A 17,256-nucleotide genomic window follows, 5' to 3' on the forward strand; every position below is an offset into this window, starting at 1 on the left:
ACATCTGAGGTTTAAGCTGTTGAAGTGCATTGATGCTGTTGTAGGAAGCTTAAAGGGCATTTTGGTCTATCCTCTTTTTTATTTTTAACATATCAGACACATTAATTTCCATCACTATATTGTGATTCAATAAATGCAACACATGTTTGTGGCATCATAAAATACATTGACCTTGATGTCACACAAACTCTGACACAGAACTTTCAATGTGAATGTGAGCATGCACATACATGTAGATGACAAGTGCAAATTCTACAAAGTATGTTTGTGTGTATATGTATATATAGCTCTTAATTGCACACGTACATATTTCACAATAAACTTGTATGTGGGACTGTGTATTTACCACAGTAGTGTGCCTTGTTTGTGCACTCCATCAGCAACATAAAGGCCTGTTATTATACTCTTAATGCTGTGTTATAAGGCTTTCTTAAAAGATTTCTTCCATATTATACGCTACCATTCATTGTAGTTGTTACTAGTGGTTTGTGATCCCAGTCACTGTATTGTTAAGTTTTTAGTTTTTTTTTTCTTTCAATCACATTTAGCAATATCACTCTGTCATATACCACTCTAATTCAAAATAGTGTAATGATTAACATTAGAAAAAGCGAGGGGGGGTCTACATTTTCATTCACTAAAAAGATACATTAAAGGGACTTAAAAGTTGACACAATCCTTTAATCAAAAAAGAATTTGTATCTATGAAAGAAAATTGGGTAAGAACTGCAATCTGAAATACTATTTTAAAAAAATCCAAAATGCACAAAAAGTCAAGGGGACACCAATTCAGCATTTCCACAACAGGAAAAGGGGATTTTATTTAGAAAGGCTGTCTCCTTATTCTTATGTTTAGTAAAAAGAAAAAGAAAAAACACAGATAAGTCACTACTATGTACATTTCAGTTACCTAGGAGAAGGGAATTAATTTACACAGAGACCCTGTATAAAACTGAGTCTGCCTTGGCACAGGACATCAACCCAGGCGGAGAAAGGAGAGAAAATCGTTTCCTGACAACACAAAGAAAATGCACTGCCATCCACTCCACACTCATTCACACTCTCTTTCTCTCTCTCTCTCTCTCTCTCTCTCTCTCTCTCTCTCACACACACACATACATACACAGGTACACAGTTGATCATTTCACACAGGCAGGGAGTATCCATGTTGTAACTAATAATGAACTGTCACAGTCAGAAACACAGTACCACTATCCTTCCTTCTCAGCTTATCTTTCTATATACAATTCCTCTTTACCCAAGCTAATTATAGGAAGCCAATGACAGATGTTTTATATAACAAATCACAGTATGTTATTCATCTACGCAGCAATCCCTTCCAGTGATAAAGCTCTTTGACGGAGTCCATCTTAGTACTGGCATGGCAACACTCAAAGTCCAATCTTATATCACTCTCAAATAAAAATCTGCAAGTAATGAAAAGTCACCTCCTTTGTGCAAATATTCTAATTTATACTGTATATAAGGTGACAGTAGTAAAAAAGAATAATGGAGTGGGTGGGTGTGCTTGTGTGCGTGCGTGTGTGTATGTGTATTAGTGTGTTTGATGGCAGACATCTGACCTAGATTCACAATCCTGATACCCAACCATGTCTTCCCCCACATCCCACTATTTTCAAACAACTTGCTGTCATTTAGGCTGGTGTTAATAGGGTGGCAGGGTATAGCCAGTTAGACTGCTAAGAAGAGGGACTATGTTTGAGAAATTTTAAATATACATAACCAAGCAGTGGCCATCATTAGATGGACTGATTTTAAAGCCTAGAGTCTTGAAAGGAAAAGGCTTTGTGGCAAGTCATGCAGCCTGACACTGCAGTGTGAGTGGAAGGTAAACGAGCAATCTTTCTCACATACACACATGCCAAGAAGGTTAGAGTTTTCTTCCATTTACCCTGAATATCAACTTGAAGAAATGCATTTGAAGTGACTGTGGATTGTCAAACTTGTATTTTTATGTATTTTGAAAGAAGAGACAATAGTAATAATAAGATGAAACAAAAGCTTAAAATAATAATTAACAAAAATAAATAAGTAAAAGTAAAACTCTAACACACCTGTGGAACAAGACAGTGATAACTAAAAATCAGTATTTTAAAAACTAAAAAACAGTATTTGCTCTGTTTACTTTGACAATGGTAATTGTTGAAAGTAATCCATATTTTGTTAAACTCTAAAAAGCTATGGAATATAGCCATAGCTGTAAATCACAGTATTCTTTGCAATGCTCCTTCAATTCTTGGAAGCTACAAGGTCAAACACTCACACATATACACAAGTCAAAAGTCCTCACTCATTCCACTCGCACTGCAGTCCTGGGGGTAATTCCTACAAAAGTTAGGATCATTAGTGCCATCAGGGCTTTGCCCTCCAAATTCAGGATCTTTTGGCCTTCATGCTTTTTTCCATCTCCTCTTTGTCCAGTGTTCCTTTACCACAGCTGCCTTCCTGTGTATGTGGGGGGTGCAGATGGGACCTATGCATTAAAAATAAACAAAAAACAGTTTAAAAATTTAATCAAAGTAAAGTCAAGGCACACATAGCTTAGTATAAGTGTTTCTCAGTGTATTTTAGTGGCTGCAATGTTGTTTAAGCAAAGGATGTGTGTATGTAAATTAATTAACTGACCAGTGGGGAAGGTACTTGTCTGATTCAAAATTGTAAAAAGCTTCATCCATTAGTCATTTTAATGTGGGAGAAATATGTTGCAGTGTCATCAGTAAGTTTCAGAAGATACTGCTTCTTGTAATTCCAAATAATAGCTTTGGATTTATTCTGATATTTAGCCACAGTTCTTCAGTTACTCTGAAACCAAAGCAAATCATTTCTCTGTAGTATCTTGCCAAGTGGTAGGAAATTAAGTTTTCCAGTTTTTCTCCCTCTGTTCACAGACAAAAACAATACAGGTTTAGGGTAAAGATGCTGCTACTGCTCTAATCTCTTCAACCTGGACACAAAAATGACACTAGTAGTCTCCTCAGTGTAGCTCAATCTCTCTGTAGACTAAAATACTGCTCTTTCTTTGGGTGAACGTATTGTTGTTCTGCACTGTTGGCAGGATTAATTTATATTTATAGTGGAAGTGAGGGGCCAGAAGTCAACATACATGATCTGAACAAACTAGATATTGAACCACATTAACAATGAGGAAGATGGTTCTTCAGAATCTGACGTGTTTTATTAGTGGTAAAATAAACATGATATACTCACTGTTCCGCCATTCAGTATCATGGTCATCTCAGTAGGTTGGTAGACATTACTGCGAAAAGGGGCGCTGGGTCTGGTTCCTGTGTTACCATTATGGTGGCCTCCACTCCTCAGCCCTAACAGTGAGGAGATATATTAGCATTTCATCATTTTTCAGTTCATTTTTTCAGAAATTTTCTTTGTTTTATTTAAGCGGTATATACCTGCTGCATTTTCATCAAATGCATATCCCTGATTCTCTACAAACTGCCTGTGTGAAAGTGGAATATCCTCATCAAAACTGGTTTCCCTCAAGCGTGTAGAGTTCTGTGAGGTGTCAAAGTAGTCTGGAGCAGAAGGCTGTGGTGGAGGTTGTAGACAGCCATGGGCCTCAGGTGCAGCGTGGCATAGCAGCAACAGCCAGCCCTGTGCTACCAAAGCCACAGCCAATGCAGGCTCATCCCATTCTGGAGCTTTCCCCAGTGCTGCGTTGCCGTAGAGGTAGAAGCCCATCCAGGCAGCCCACAGTAAAATGGACAGCAGGCAGGAGACCAGAAGCCATACAGCATTACAGCGCCAAGGCTGAGCCCTCCCGCATAATGCTAGCACTGCTGCTACGAGGGCAGCAAGCAAAAGTGCCAGCACATAAGAGCAGGCCAAGGCAAAGTCCAGTGGCTCATATTGGCAGGCGGGCTGACCCTGTCGCAGCACTGTTAAGAGCAACCACTCAGCTGCCACAATGCCCTGGACTGCTGCCAGACCAAGAGCAAGCCCAGTGAGAGCACATCCACCAGGGCAACGTTTCTCTCGTACCAACTGCCGCAGCCTTACACCCTGGGCCAGCATGCAGGAGAAACAGAGAGCAAACAGGGCTCCCCATAAGGCTCGGCGTATCACACACAGGCTCTCATTATGCTCGATGAGGTAGGCAAAACTTAGGCCGAAAAGACCAACAATGCCCACAAGTAGCAGGAGAATGGGGCCCACACCGCTTCGCTTCTCGGCCTCGGTCACTGAACGAAGGCGACATAGCAGCACCAGAGCCAAAAGGATGGCTGCGACAGTGCCTCCAGCAGCTAAGCCTTCCACCACCACACCCCAAATAGTCTCCAAGTCACACAGGAGAGTATAGGGGCGTGTCAGACCAAATCCACAGCCCCATGGTACTACAGGCTCTTCTTTATGGGCAAAACTCATGGCCATAATAGGAAGGAGAAAGATCAGCACCGGAAAATATGCCACCTGACAGAGAAAGTGAAAAAAGAGACACATTATTGCTCTAGCAACCCAAACCTCCATCCTCTTCACAAAAAAGTCAACAAAGGAGATTACATATTCCTAAATATATTCATAAAATGCAATACAAAAAGCTAAATATTACAGTTTGGTACTGAAGCTAATCCATGATGTAATTAACAAAGAGTGAAGCATCATAAAAACATTTGAACCATTACTTAAGCACTGTTAATCACAGAAATAATTTATTTTCTTAAGAGGAATCAATTAATTTCTTAAGAGGCATATAAAGCACTGTTACATCAGATACTACCTAATAATATATTATAGTAGTGTGTGTGTGTGTGTGTGAGAGAGAGAGAGAGAGAATGAGTCTTTCACAGCAAAAGTCTATTAAATATTTCCTTCAAAATTTTAATCCTTATGACCACCTGGAGTTAAAGACAGGAGGGTTAATAACCAAAGCAATGATTGTAACCATGTTGCTGTAAGCATCATTCCAATTCATATACACACACACACACACACACACACACACACATATATATATATGTATATATATATATATATATATATATATATATAGAGAGAGAGAGAGAGAGAGAGAGAGAGAGAGTGAGAGAGAGACATCCAATGCCTTTGCTTGGTAGAGGTTCAAAATTAGCTATGCCCTTTAGCCTAAAGCTGGACCTAACTGGTTTTAAGTTATCCAGTTTCAGATCCAGTTTCAAACATTCAAACAGAAGTCATTCTACATGAAAGACAGGCAGCATGTTAAAGGTTATGTGTTTGATGGGTGTATGTTTTGATCAGTATCAACTGTTGTAAAGCTAGAAGCAATAGGTGATCATTATTTGAATACCTAGTCTAGGTGACTCATGTGTGGACAGAAACTTGGAAAAGCACAGTGTAAAGAAAGGGTCATCTTCATTTAATCAAAGCAATGAAAATAGCCTGCCTTTTATTTGTTCTAGATTAATTGTTAAATAATGAATGCCTTTATATTTGTAAATATGTATATGTATAAAAATATGATATAACATTATTATATGTTATTATATTTTTATATGCATAAAAAATGAAAGCAATCCAGATTAGCATCCTTGTACAGTCTGCATTCCCTCTGTGTGTGGATTGCTAGTAAAAGCAGTAATTAATAAATTCTGTTTGGCCTGTATTAAATTCAAAACAGAATAAAAACACACATGATGGTGTTAAATTATATCATTCTTTTTGTAAATACATGTTTATTGTAATTTGATGCATGCAGCACATAAAAAATGGAGGTGGATGCAATGACAAAAAGTGCTTCTTGACAATTTTCAAAGTGTTCCATGTCTATGTGGTATCCATCACAGAAGCGTGCCAGTTTTCAATGCAGTGCTGACTGAGGGATCAAAGGTCATGATCATTCAGTTGTGATTTTTGGTATTGCCTTTTACACAGAGATTCCCTGAATCTTTTGGTGATATTATTCACCATAAAGGGTGAAACACCCAAAAATCTTTGCAGTAGCTCGCTGTGGAATGTTGTCCTTAAACTGCATTCACCAATGCAAATTTTGGCAAAGTGGCAAGTCTTAACCCATCCTAGCTCACAGAGGGCTATGCCTTTCCTAGATGCTCTTTTTATACTCAAACATAATGTTTTTTTAAATATTTCACAACGTTCCTAGACTTCATGAGCCCCAGTCCCAACATTTTTGAATGTGTAGCAGGAATTCATTTCAGAGCTTCGTTTCGTCATTTCGTCAGTCCTGAGACTAAACACTTCAAAAACAAAAAATGTTTTGTTGTGAAACATGTTCTCTGTCATACTAAATAATATAATATATGTAAAGTGAATTTTTTGCTTACTAGGAAATATGTAATGTTCAATGTCCAGTACACTGGACATTTGAACATTAGGCACATGAAAAATCAACATAGTTATATTATCGCTAACATATCAAGACACAAAGCAAGCACTGAACTGTTAATATTGTTTAGTTTGTGTACAGTTGCACAAAAAGTTAATGAAATGTAACTGTCGGGAACACACATAAAGGCTGCAAAACATACACTATATTTCCAAACGTATTCAGTCACCCATCCAAATCATTGAATTCAGGTGTTCCAATCACTTCCATGGCCACAGGTGTATAAAACCAAGCTAGCCATGCAGACTGCTTCTACAAACATTTGTGAAAGAATGGGTCACTCTCAGGAGCTCAGTGAATTCCAGTGTGGTACCGTGGCAGGATGCCAAATGTGCAACAAATACAGTCGTGAAATTTATTCACTACTAAATATTCCACAGTCAACTGTCAGTGGTGTTATAACAAAGCGAAAGCAATTGGGAACAACAGCAACTCAGCCACGAAGTGGCGGGCCATGTAAAATGACAGACGAGCAAATACTTTTGGCAATATAGTGTATATCAAGGTCCATCATGCAAACTTAAAATCCTGCCATGACAAATCATGTAGACTTCTCTATGAATGCCTTTTAAAATATTAAATCATTTTCATAATAATTTTATATCACAATAATAACAAAGAGCTTTTTAACACAAATCATATAAACTGATATTCATTACCATATGCACAATAAACCAACTGCTGAGACAATCAAGGTCACTGATGGAAAAACAGTCAGAAAACATTACATAAGCCATAATACATTTGACATAGTTTTCTATGTAATATTAAACATTTATGTTTTATGTGCTAGTCCAGTGTCTTAGACAGAAATAACATTTCTGTCTAAGACACTGTGTGGAGGGTATTTCCTGAGACAGTACTAGTGCCATGTTCCCCTAATCTTGTATTCCAGCAGAGGCCATGATTGCCATGGCAACATCATCTCACACAGCAGTAAGGAGGAATGACAGAGGAGCCCTGTATATAAACAACAGCTTTCTCCCCTAACCATAACCCACTTTCAATATTAATCAAAGCTTATGAACACACGGAAAGCCTGCAAAACGTATATCAAGGTACCTTCATGCAAATTATTTAGACTGAGAAATACTAAGGAAGACCTCTCCTTCACTGTCTGTTTCAAATATCCACATCTTACACCTAATCACTCACAGAAGCGCAGAAAACTGCATCAGACCCTCATCAGTATAGACTTTGGAGATACTGGAAATGTAAAGGTCCTGTGAGTCGTATGAAAGGAACTCCACTTTACTTGAGAGGATGATGGTATATGATCTCTATTCAATTTGCTCTCTCCTTCTCACCAATTAAATCTCCATTGCTTTTAATATTAGTGCTCACTCCCTTCTCTCTCTACCTTCCCCTGCTAGAGCTCCTGACACTGTTATTTTTGAAGATGTGCTGTGAAAGAGGTGCTTTCCCTCCCTTCCCTCTCCAAACGCTTGTCCAATCATAAATGTACCCTCCCCCCCTTTTCTCCAACTATCTTACCTCACTCATTTCTCCCTCCTTCTATCTTTTCCTCTTATGTAACAGCAAAAAACCAGCTCTTTCCAGTTCTACTTCATGGCCAGAGCAGAGCATCCTCCTTTAAGTCAGGTGGGCTGTCTCCTGTAATGCCGAACTGCAGAAGCCCTAGTCTCTCTCTCCATTCTATGTTGACAGCCTAGAAATGCTACAATGGACTATTTTAGAGAGTAAATTATGAAAGCAAGGAATGATCACCAATTTGTTATGTCTTTTGTAACATTCTGAAAAATACTGTTGAGTTTAAGCAATTACTGTTATAGACCAAACCACCTGCAGCTTCTTCACCTGTTTTGATGGTGTTTCTTGGAAGTTCTGCTGTTACAATTCACTGACGTACACAATAGACTACTACATTTTGATTACTGGCAAAAAATTAGGGGCTTCAGAAATGGATCGAATTTCAGTGAAATGGACTGATTCAAAGAATGCTCATAATTATCCTCACAACAGAAGCTTCTGAGAACAGAAGCTTCTGGTATTTTACAGGGTAGGTGCATAATAAGTCCTGGAGGCCCCCTGCACTGCACTTGTGTAGTTTGCGCTAAAATAATTGAATCTTATGATTAGATAATTATAATGTTTGTACTTCTGGTAAGAGACAAAAACTGGTGTGTCAGAACAGGAAAGACATGAAACATTATTGCAGAAAAGAGCCATTTGTCCTCAAGACCCAAGCTTGTGCTTGATGTTTCCATGTATTTCAAAATGTTTGCAGTAAGATTTATTTGTTTTTAAGCCTGGTAAATAATCTAACTTCCACAAATAAGGCACTTATACCATATGTCAATTTCACCCCTTATTAGGAATGAATACATAGAACTGTGTAACATTCTCTAAAAAGTATGATGTGTGCTCTCAAAAAGGATTAAGAAACTCTGAAAGTGGACAAGAATTTGAATTTATTTTTTATAATTTATCATTTTAAATGTAATTAATTAATGTCTATATAATTAAGTGTAATTTATAATTTAGCATTTATAATGATAAAAACGTGTTTAATAGACCACAAGGAATTACTGAAGTGAAAAGAATACAAAAGATATGTGACCTGTATCATGTAGGTTGTTGTGTTGCTTTAGATATTTAGAACTTTAGATATTTCTAACACTTCTTCTGTCACTGATTACATATTTTTCACTTCCCAATTTTCTAAACCTCTCTAACCACTCTAACCACTATCCCAACATCACTTTTAGAAATGTACAATGTCATTAAACCTTCACACAACTCTTCTACAGCAGGACTTATCCAGTCCTGGTAATTTTTAACAAACCCCAATAAGATAGAATCATTTCATAAATCTACAAGTCATGTACCACCTTGTACTTCACAGTTAAAAACAGCTCTGGTCAATTATAGAAATGCAGGTCAGAAAGGGAAAGAGCAAAACAAATAACTGTTAAGTTTATTAAGAAGTGCAGCAATTCCCTCAGTTATCTCAAGGCATCTCTGCTTCTAGTAACTAGGGCACATTAACATTAACATCAACCTAACAACTGGCCTGGCAATTAAAAGTAAATATATTGAATATTTTTCACCAACCATGTTTGAATTAGATTATGATTGAAAAAAGGAATTCTTACAAAGAACAACAGTAGATTCCAGTTGAATAGTTACTCAAACAACATTTGCATTAGTTAAAATCCAAAAGTAGATTGATTAAATGCATGCTGCTGTCCAAAAATGCTGTTAGAGACTGTACACTCTACAGTTAAAATGACTTTATGTGAAGATATTTTGACATTCAAGTATATTTTTACAGTAGCATGTTTATATTTGTATTTATACTTGTTTATATTTATACTTGTTTGTATGTATATGTGTGTGTGAGTGTATATCTTCCCTGTGCCTCTTTCTTCTTTCTATGACTAGTCAGAACAAAATAGGCCTACATCAAAATAAACATAGCTTCACCACTGGTGCAGAAACAAGAACACACACATACATACGCACAAAACATGACACTATATATATACAGCATGGAATTACTTGATACTCATATATATATATATATATATATATATATATATATATATATATATATATATATATGAGTATCAAGTAATTCCATGCTATGCAGACACACAGAATCGAGCTACATTCAACTTTCTTTCGTGATGTCTGAGTGCTGTTTTCTTCAAGAAAGAAGAAATAAAATTCAAAAGGTGTACTTAGGCCTTAAAATGCTTTTAGGATCCCTGACCCCATAACAATCCTGCTAGGAAATGCTGTTTTAGTATAATTTTGGAGGCATTATTACCCACTTAAATACCATCCATCTAAACAACTGACGAAATTGTGTTCAAAATGCTTATCCATTTGACAAGAGCTAGGCCAGTTTTAGATGTCATTTTATTTAAAATATCATTAGATGTCATTTTATTTAAAAAATTGTATTCACATAATAAAATTAATGTGCTTCCATCTTGATTAAGTCGCTAGCACGCTTTCCTGTTTTTTCTGAGATCTTAGCACTCCACTTTCTTCATTAAAAGGCACTCAAACTCTTATTAGCAAAAATGTACAGTGCGTAACAGGGTATTTCGAGTAGTTAAACTGCATATTAAACATCACAGGCCAACCTAAATTCACAACATATACAATGAATTAGCTATACTGGTATCACTCAGATATGAATGAGAAAAAAAAGCTATACAAAAAACAAATGAAGAAATAGAATATAATAAATTAGCATTATACAACAAATGAGCAAAGGATGTACAAAAGCTGTCATAGTAAATGAACATACCTTGACCGGTGTAAACAAATCCTCAGCAAACAAATGCGGCGTTTACGTGACGGACGTTTTTGAGGGCAAATGGAAAAATGTCACATTTCGGATTTTCAGCCCTGATGATGCTGGCAATATCTATCCTATACACGTCTCAACAGCCCACTTCTATTCGCCCTGAGTGACTAGTTTTTTGGTGCAGATTTCTAGTGGGAGCCTTAAACAAGCTTTACTGCATTAATACACATTGCAAAACAGTGTAAAGAGTCCACTGAGATTCTTATTCGTAGTCTGTTGCAGAATAGGACTGTAATCTGTGTAGATCCTTTGTTTAATAATGCCTTTAGGGAACAACACCTTGTTATAAACAACCCAGAATATATCAACGAATAAAAGATCCGAACCCTGCACAGTGGAGAAAAATATCGTTCATTTAATCCGCTTGGATCACTGGAAGCGCACCGCACAGCAACGACCGCTAGTCGAGTCTCACTTTCCTCACCAATCCCCGACAGATTGTATTATCCGTGTTTCACAAACTGGCGGTCGGTGTTGTCTGACTCGCATTGCTTGTTGGATAAAACCGGACGCTTTCAGCAAGCAAATAAATCCGTTGCCCTTCTTGGCTGGAGAAATGCTCTTCGACCGTGGCAGCTGTCGATATTCGACGACAACGTTTCCAAGCTCAGTTCTGGCTATTGTCCTTTAGATGCAAATAGCGTTACGTTTACTAAACAGCTCTGCCACAGAGAAAAATATGATTATCCTTAAATCACAGGTTTCGCTACACTATATTCCATCACTGGTTATGTTGTAGCGGTTGGTGAGGCTTTTAGTAATCGGTCTTCTGTTTTCCCGTTGGCTCAAATGCATGTCCTCAGCTGTTCGATTCGATCAGTCGAGAGAAGCGTGTTGTGAGTGACAGTAGTCCCACCCACCCCTTCACAGCTCAGCACAGCTGAATCTTACACGCTCGTGACGTGCAGTTACGTTTTGCATGTGTTCACAATGGTGTTGCTGGTCGTATTTTACATTACATTTACACTAAAATCCATGTCCACTTTTGGACATGACTCAAGGCAACCCTCTAATTTAGTGAGGCACTCAAACGAATCATTAATCCTTTTAAATGTAGAATGTACTTTGCTATGGAATTTGTCCACGTTGTGGCTTCTGTCAGTTTTAACATGGATTTATGGAATATGTGGAAATATGTGGAAAATGATGGAAGCTGTGGAAATGTGTATAAAATTCCTCATGTCACTAGCAATATTGTGGCAGTTTTTAACTTAACTTTTACTTCTGAGAGCCCCTAGAAGCACATAAGAGGGGCATGTTCAGAGAGTGTGGGGCTTTGTGGGGGATTTGGGTGTAGGAAAGAACTTGATCTCTGGCCTGCAGGAAGCTGACTGGGGGATGGTTGGTTAGTGTTTGGGTTACTGAGGTGGGAGAGGATTTCCCTCTTGTTGTGAGTGTGAACTCTTATTGTGAGTGTGAACCACTCTCACACTTTAGACACGATCCCTTTACGATGATAGAAATAGAACCTATGGAATATTAAAAGTGCTATGATTTTGACTGACTATGACTTTATCACCAACAATAAAGTTTACAGACTTTACCTTTTGTTTTATTACTATCAGTCTGTTTGTGTATTGCTGTAACATATTGCATTTAAGTGCCATATGAACACTGTGTCAGACAATGTGGTCAGTTAGTGCTTTTGTCCATATGGTACCCTGCATTAGAGCAGAATTAAAGCTCTAGTCCTTTGGCCCTTCTGTGACAACCTTCACTACTTTTTCTAGCTCACAGAACAGAGTGACAGAGTGAATCTGACATCTAGCTTCTCTGTTGTTTTCTAATGCTTTCTAATGTCCTATATAAGTCTGTATTTTTTAAGTTTCCTTTGCAGTCTTGTGCAAAAGTTTGAACACCCTGTTCAGATTGAATGTTTGACGTGAAAATAAGTTGTCCTGCACAACTATTTTAATATATTTTGTCAGCAGTTTTAGAACACTTTCCATTTTCTAAGTTTTACAAAATAATAAATATAAAATGAGCTATAATTTTGCACAGGCCTAAGTCTTTCCAGTATGTTAAATTGTGCATTAAAATGTGCAGAAGTGTGCTCTCTGTAGTGGCGGTGTTAACTTATTCTCACTTACAAAATGAACAAGACATGTCATTTGACTAGGGTCCCCAGAACCTTTGCATACAGTTTAATGTTTATAGTGAAGACAGTTCTTAGTTATTGTGTTCATATGTGATGGTTGGTGTGAAGTTTGCTGTGGTGGGACAGAACAATGCTCATTGTTTCATACAAGGTAGAAATTATATATATAGATTACAGATTACATGGCTGGTGTGATGTTTGCTGGTGAGACTAAATAACACTCAATACTTTTGTGCAAGGTGCAAATTATGTCCATAACAGAATTGATTCGGATATGTAATGGTAACTTCTGTCTCTTTAAGTCTATAACCTTGTCGCATTATATAAATTATCTGTGGCCTGCAAAGTATTCTCTTGAGATACTTGTAAGCCTTTCACCTGTTTGATTACATGTACAATTAATCATTGGGCAGATGCTATTATCCAAAGCGACTAACAAGTGAGGATTACACTGATCAACCTGTTTGAGGGAGTGTTATAACCAGCTGTCTTTTGCACAGAACACACCTGTTACCTGTTGGCAGCATTTGAAGCTCAGTGCTTCTCTTTTCACCTCAGCTCAGAGAGTTGGCTTAGGCCCCTTAGTTCAAGTATATTTCAGCGTACCAAGCCATGTTGGACATTTGTATATTTCCAACTTTGTGGGAAGACTTTGGGGAATGCTCCAGCATGACTGTGTCCCAGTAAACAAAGCAAGGTCCATAAAAGCATGCTGAGGTGAGTTTGGTGAGGAAGAACTGGCCCCCACAAAGCCTTGACCCCAACCTCATCGAACCTTTGGCATGAACTAAAACAGAGACTGCAAGCCAGATCATCTGTCCAACATCAGTGTTGACGAACTTAAAGAAATCTTTTAAAATGTTAGAGTTAAATCTACTAAAACTGTTAAAGCTAAAATTAGGGCTACTTCTGTATTTCAAAGCAGTTTTAGTATTCCAGTATATTCATCATTAAGGATTAACATGGTCTCCTTGGATGGTAATGTTAGGTAGCTGCTTTACCACCTAGTACTTCTAGTGATAATATCGCATATTGCTGTGTTAAAAAATTAACAGTTGTCATTAGGGGTGTCACTAGATATTTATGCACAGGGGCATACGCCTAGGGGTTACTGCCCCATACATCTAGAACATTTTACAAGAGGGTGACATAGACAACAGAGATAATCATTAACGACACCATTGTATGAAGCCCATTGTCAGAATTTTAAAGAATTTTTTTAGGCTGGGACCTCAGAGCTCTACGATAAAACCATCTTCCAGCATCCCAGCAACCTGTCATTGGGTGAAAGCCAGGATAAACCTTGGACAGGTCACCAGTCCATCACAGGACAGACAGACATACATACACACACACACACCTAGTGGCAATTTAGCATGTCCAGTTAGCCTCACTGCATGTCTTTGGACTGAGGGAGTAAACCAGAGCCTGATAGAGAAACATTCGAAGGAAATTTAAATGGATAGTTCATGACTTGTGTTCAAAGTAAAAGGAGAAAATTTGTGTAAGAAATTTGGTATTTCAGAGCAGTTAGAATGGAGTCAGGAGCAGTGTTTCAAGGTTCTAAGCAAATGTGTGAAGAAAAGAGAATAGTATGTTTAGGTGTTTTGACAATGGCACTCTTTTGTAATGACAGAGGAACAACAACATACAGACAGATTAATGGAGCAAAGCTCAAATTAAAAACATGCTGTTACCAGTGCTCTGAACACATGTGAACACATGCTCTATCAGTGTCCTCCAAGCTAATGCTGAATTGCTAGAGAAAGAGGGAAATGAGTTGCTGAACCATGCTAAGGGTTTGAGAGTGACAGTAAGAGCACTTCTCAAGCTGGTCTTTTTTTTTGGTGGGGCTATCCTGATTGTGCAGCAAAGGATGTGAAAAAACAAACAACCACAACAAAAAATGTATTATTATTTTATTAAATTGTATTTTATCAATTATATTATTTTATTAAATTATTCTAAATTAAAAGCAGTAAGGTGTTCAAAGAGCTGATGGTGGGACTTCACAAGCTGAGGTGTACCAGCATGTGAAAGGGACTCAGCCTAGTACAGTGGGTGGAGCTATCTTACCCAAAGTGGCAGTTCAACTGTCATAGACTTGCGGTAGCAACTGGGAGAGTATCTTTGTAGCCAATTATGAACAAGACAGTAGGTTGTGTATGAAAACCAATGAATCATCAAAAAAGAGTAAATGAATTCTTCAACCTTGGTTAAGATTTTGGAGTTTCTTTGATTAAGACTTTTGGTCATTGATGCTATTGCTCAGTTGTACATGCAACTGGACTTTGAGCTTGATAGACTAAACCTCTCTGTTTTTTGCAGTCCAGGTGTCAGACTCTTTTATCACCTCTTATCCTAAGTGGTCTAGAGATAAAAATGTCTATTTGCTCAAAAGGGTCCCACAGTTTGCTGATATGGCTGGAATTGCATTTAATGGGTACAAGTGCAACCTAAATTGTATGTGCATCAACATGATAGCTTTGCCCCTTGTTTGGGTGCTGTTCAAGCTATGCAGCAGGCTGTTATTACTTCTGCTTTGGTGGTGCTATTACAGTCTATCACAGTGTGTTTTTCACATACTGTCACCTCTTTGTTGTCATCAACTTGTGTAATTATAATTACTGCCCAGAGATGAGGCAATGGGCCTGCTCTCACCATTTGAAATATTCATCTTCAAAGTATTGATTTTTAATCCCTCATTAATGATGACTGTATTGTCTGATTCTTATGATGAGACTGTTTGATAACATTGTTAAAATAGCTGAGCTGTCTTCCGTACCTTTTGCGGTTAATACTATGCTTAGACATGTCTTACGTCTGTTACAATATACAGATGTTTGGTTTCATTTGTGAAACATAGGCTCAGACTAGTATGAGCTAACTGCTAGCTAACTGTCTTTAAAGTAGGGATTTAGAGCGAGCTCATTACAAAGCTGTCGAGTTTATGTCAATGGGTGAGAACTTGTACTATTTTTCCATTTCCATTTTTGGCAAGGTTAACAACAGCTCATGGTTTACTTTTGACAGGAATACTAGCCTAGACCATAGTCTAGTTTAAATCTGTAAAACAGACAAGGGTAACCAAGCACCCTTGTTGATACAAATTTGTATTCTTGGAATTACTGTTATTATTGTTTCACTCTGTACATTAAATATTTTAAATAAGGCCTGATGTTCATCTTAGCAAGCTTTTAGCTAACATGCTGTCACAACAGCTGCATCTACAAATTAACATTACACAAGTCTCCTGTTATTCTTCAGAATGTAGTTTAGTTTTTGTTTCAACACTGCACTTTCACATTTAAACATCAATTTCTGGATAAAAGAACAAAAAACATTCCAAGTTTTTATTTGGCTCAGTAATTTGTACCACATTTTGTATGTAAAACGAAACAAATACTATGGGACTAATGTGCGCAATGTCAGCTTTAAATTTTACATCCCTATTGTGTGAACAATATGGGACTCAGAACACACCTCCCATGATTATTACTTGTTATACAGATCTTTTGCTGAACATGCATTCCTGTTTGTTTTGGGGGCTGTTTTTGTTTCAAGAGTTTCAGAGGTTTTTTCTCCAGTAATCAGCATTCATCCTGCTGATGTTGTTGGCAGTCACATCTTTGAAAGACAAAGGAGCAATTTCCACTAGAAGCCATGCTACCATATTCCACTGATGGTAGATGGTATGTTCCGTAGATGATCACAGTCTGGATCATAAGTGACCACAGTAGCCTAAACACCTCTCAGAACAGATTTTAAATGAACTGTTATAACCTATTCATGTAGAGCTCTAGCCCATTAAATCTCCTCCTGTCATTTCCACATTATTTTAGAGCTATAAGGGCTTATCTGCAGGCTGGGCAGCACGCAGGAGTGGTAAAGCTATGTTCCAGGACCAGGCACAGGAAGGAAGGGGCCCTGGGGTGATTAATTTCTATTGGGTGCTTTCAAAAAGAGCAAGAAGATTTTTGGAGACCAGGAGCACTCTCCTAGGAGGATGCCATAGCAACAGAATGAAAAGAATTAAACTCCTGGTGCACAGACTATCAGAGAGTGTAAGAATAGGTTTTTTGTTTGTATTCTTTACTGTGTACTTTTAGAAAGCCTTAACTGTGTGGTGGTTAAGTAGGCAGAACTAGGAAATAAGGAACTACTGTCAACTATGCTATATATATATTATATATATATATATATATATATATATATATATATATATAAAAACTTAATGACCAATGTTAAATTCCTAGTCTTACAGATATCAGTAATTATATTAGTAATTAGATATCAGTTTTTATAAACATTATGAAATTGTGAATATGTATGTACTGAACCTTTTTCAACACCTTATTTAACCTTATTCATTCAATTCATAACCTTATAGCATGTCTTATTTCTTATGAGATACAAATAAATCAAAGTAAGGTGGTTCTAGATAAGCAAACAAGCACC

The 17,256-nt window shown here is 37.5% G+C and overlaps 1 protein-coding gene across 2 annotated transcripts; it reads right to left on the reverse strand.

The window, feature by feature from the left end:
• Positions 1 to 435: 435 nt before the first annotated feature.
• Positions 436 to 11,544, reverse strand: gprc5ba (G protein-coupled receptor, class C, group 5, member Ba). Of its 2 annotated transcripts, none has more exons than XM_017717019.2 (4): positions 10,641 to 11,544; positions 3,429 to 4,446; positions 3,229 to 3,341; positions 436 to 2,494 (listed from the first exon to the last, which is right to left on the reverse strand). In XM_017717019.2, the coding sequence occupies exons 2-4, from the start codon at positions 4,405 to 4,407 to the stop codon at positions 2,450 to 2,452; spliced, it is 1,137 nt and encodes a 378-aa protein (XP_017572508.1). In that variant the 5' UTR covers positions 4,408 to 4,446; positions 10,641 to 11,544; the 3' UTR covers positions 436 to 2,449. The 2 variants fall into 2 exon arrangements, with proteins under 2 accessions (XP_017572508.1, XP_017572509.1); XM_017717020.2 differs by lacking the exon at positions 10,641 to 11,544 and adding an exon at positions 7,514 to 7,781.
• Between the last annotated feature and the right edge of the window lie 5,712 nt (positions 11,545 to 17,256).

Source organism: Pygocentrus nattereri, chromosome 14, assembly GCF_015220715.1.
Source record: "Pygocentrus nattereri isolate fPygNat1 chromosome 14, fPygNat1.pri, whole genome shotgun sequence".
Classification (NCBI taxonomy): Eukaryota; Metazoa; Chordata; class Actinopteri; order Characiformes; family Serrasalmidae; genus Pygocentrus; species Pygocentrus nattereri.

Coding starts and splice junctions, on each gene's coding strand:
- gprc5ba (XM_017717019.2), bottom strand. CDS start 4,407: ATGGCCATGAGTTTTGCCCATAAAGAAGAGCCTGTAGTACCATGGGGC. Junction 3,342..3,428: donor ATTTGATGAAAATGCAGCAG/GTATATACCGCT, acceptor CCTCACTGTTAG/GGCTGAGGAGTGGAGGCCAC. Junction 2,495..3,228: donor TGATACTGAATGGCGGAACA/GTGAGTATATCA, acceptor TTTAATGCATAG/GTCCCATCTGCACCCCCCAC.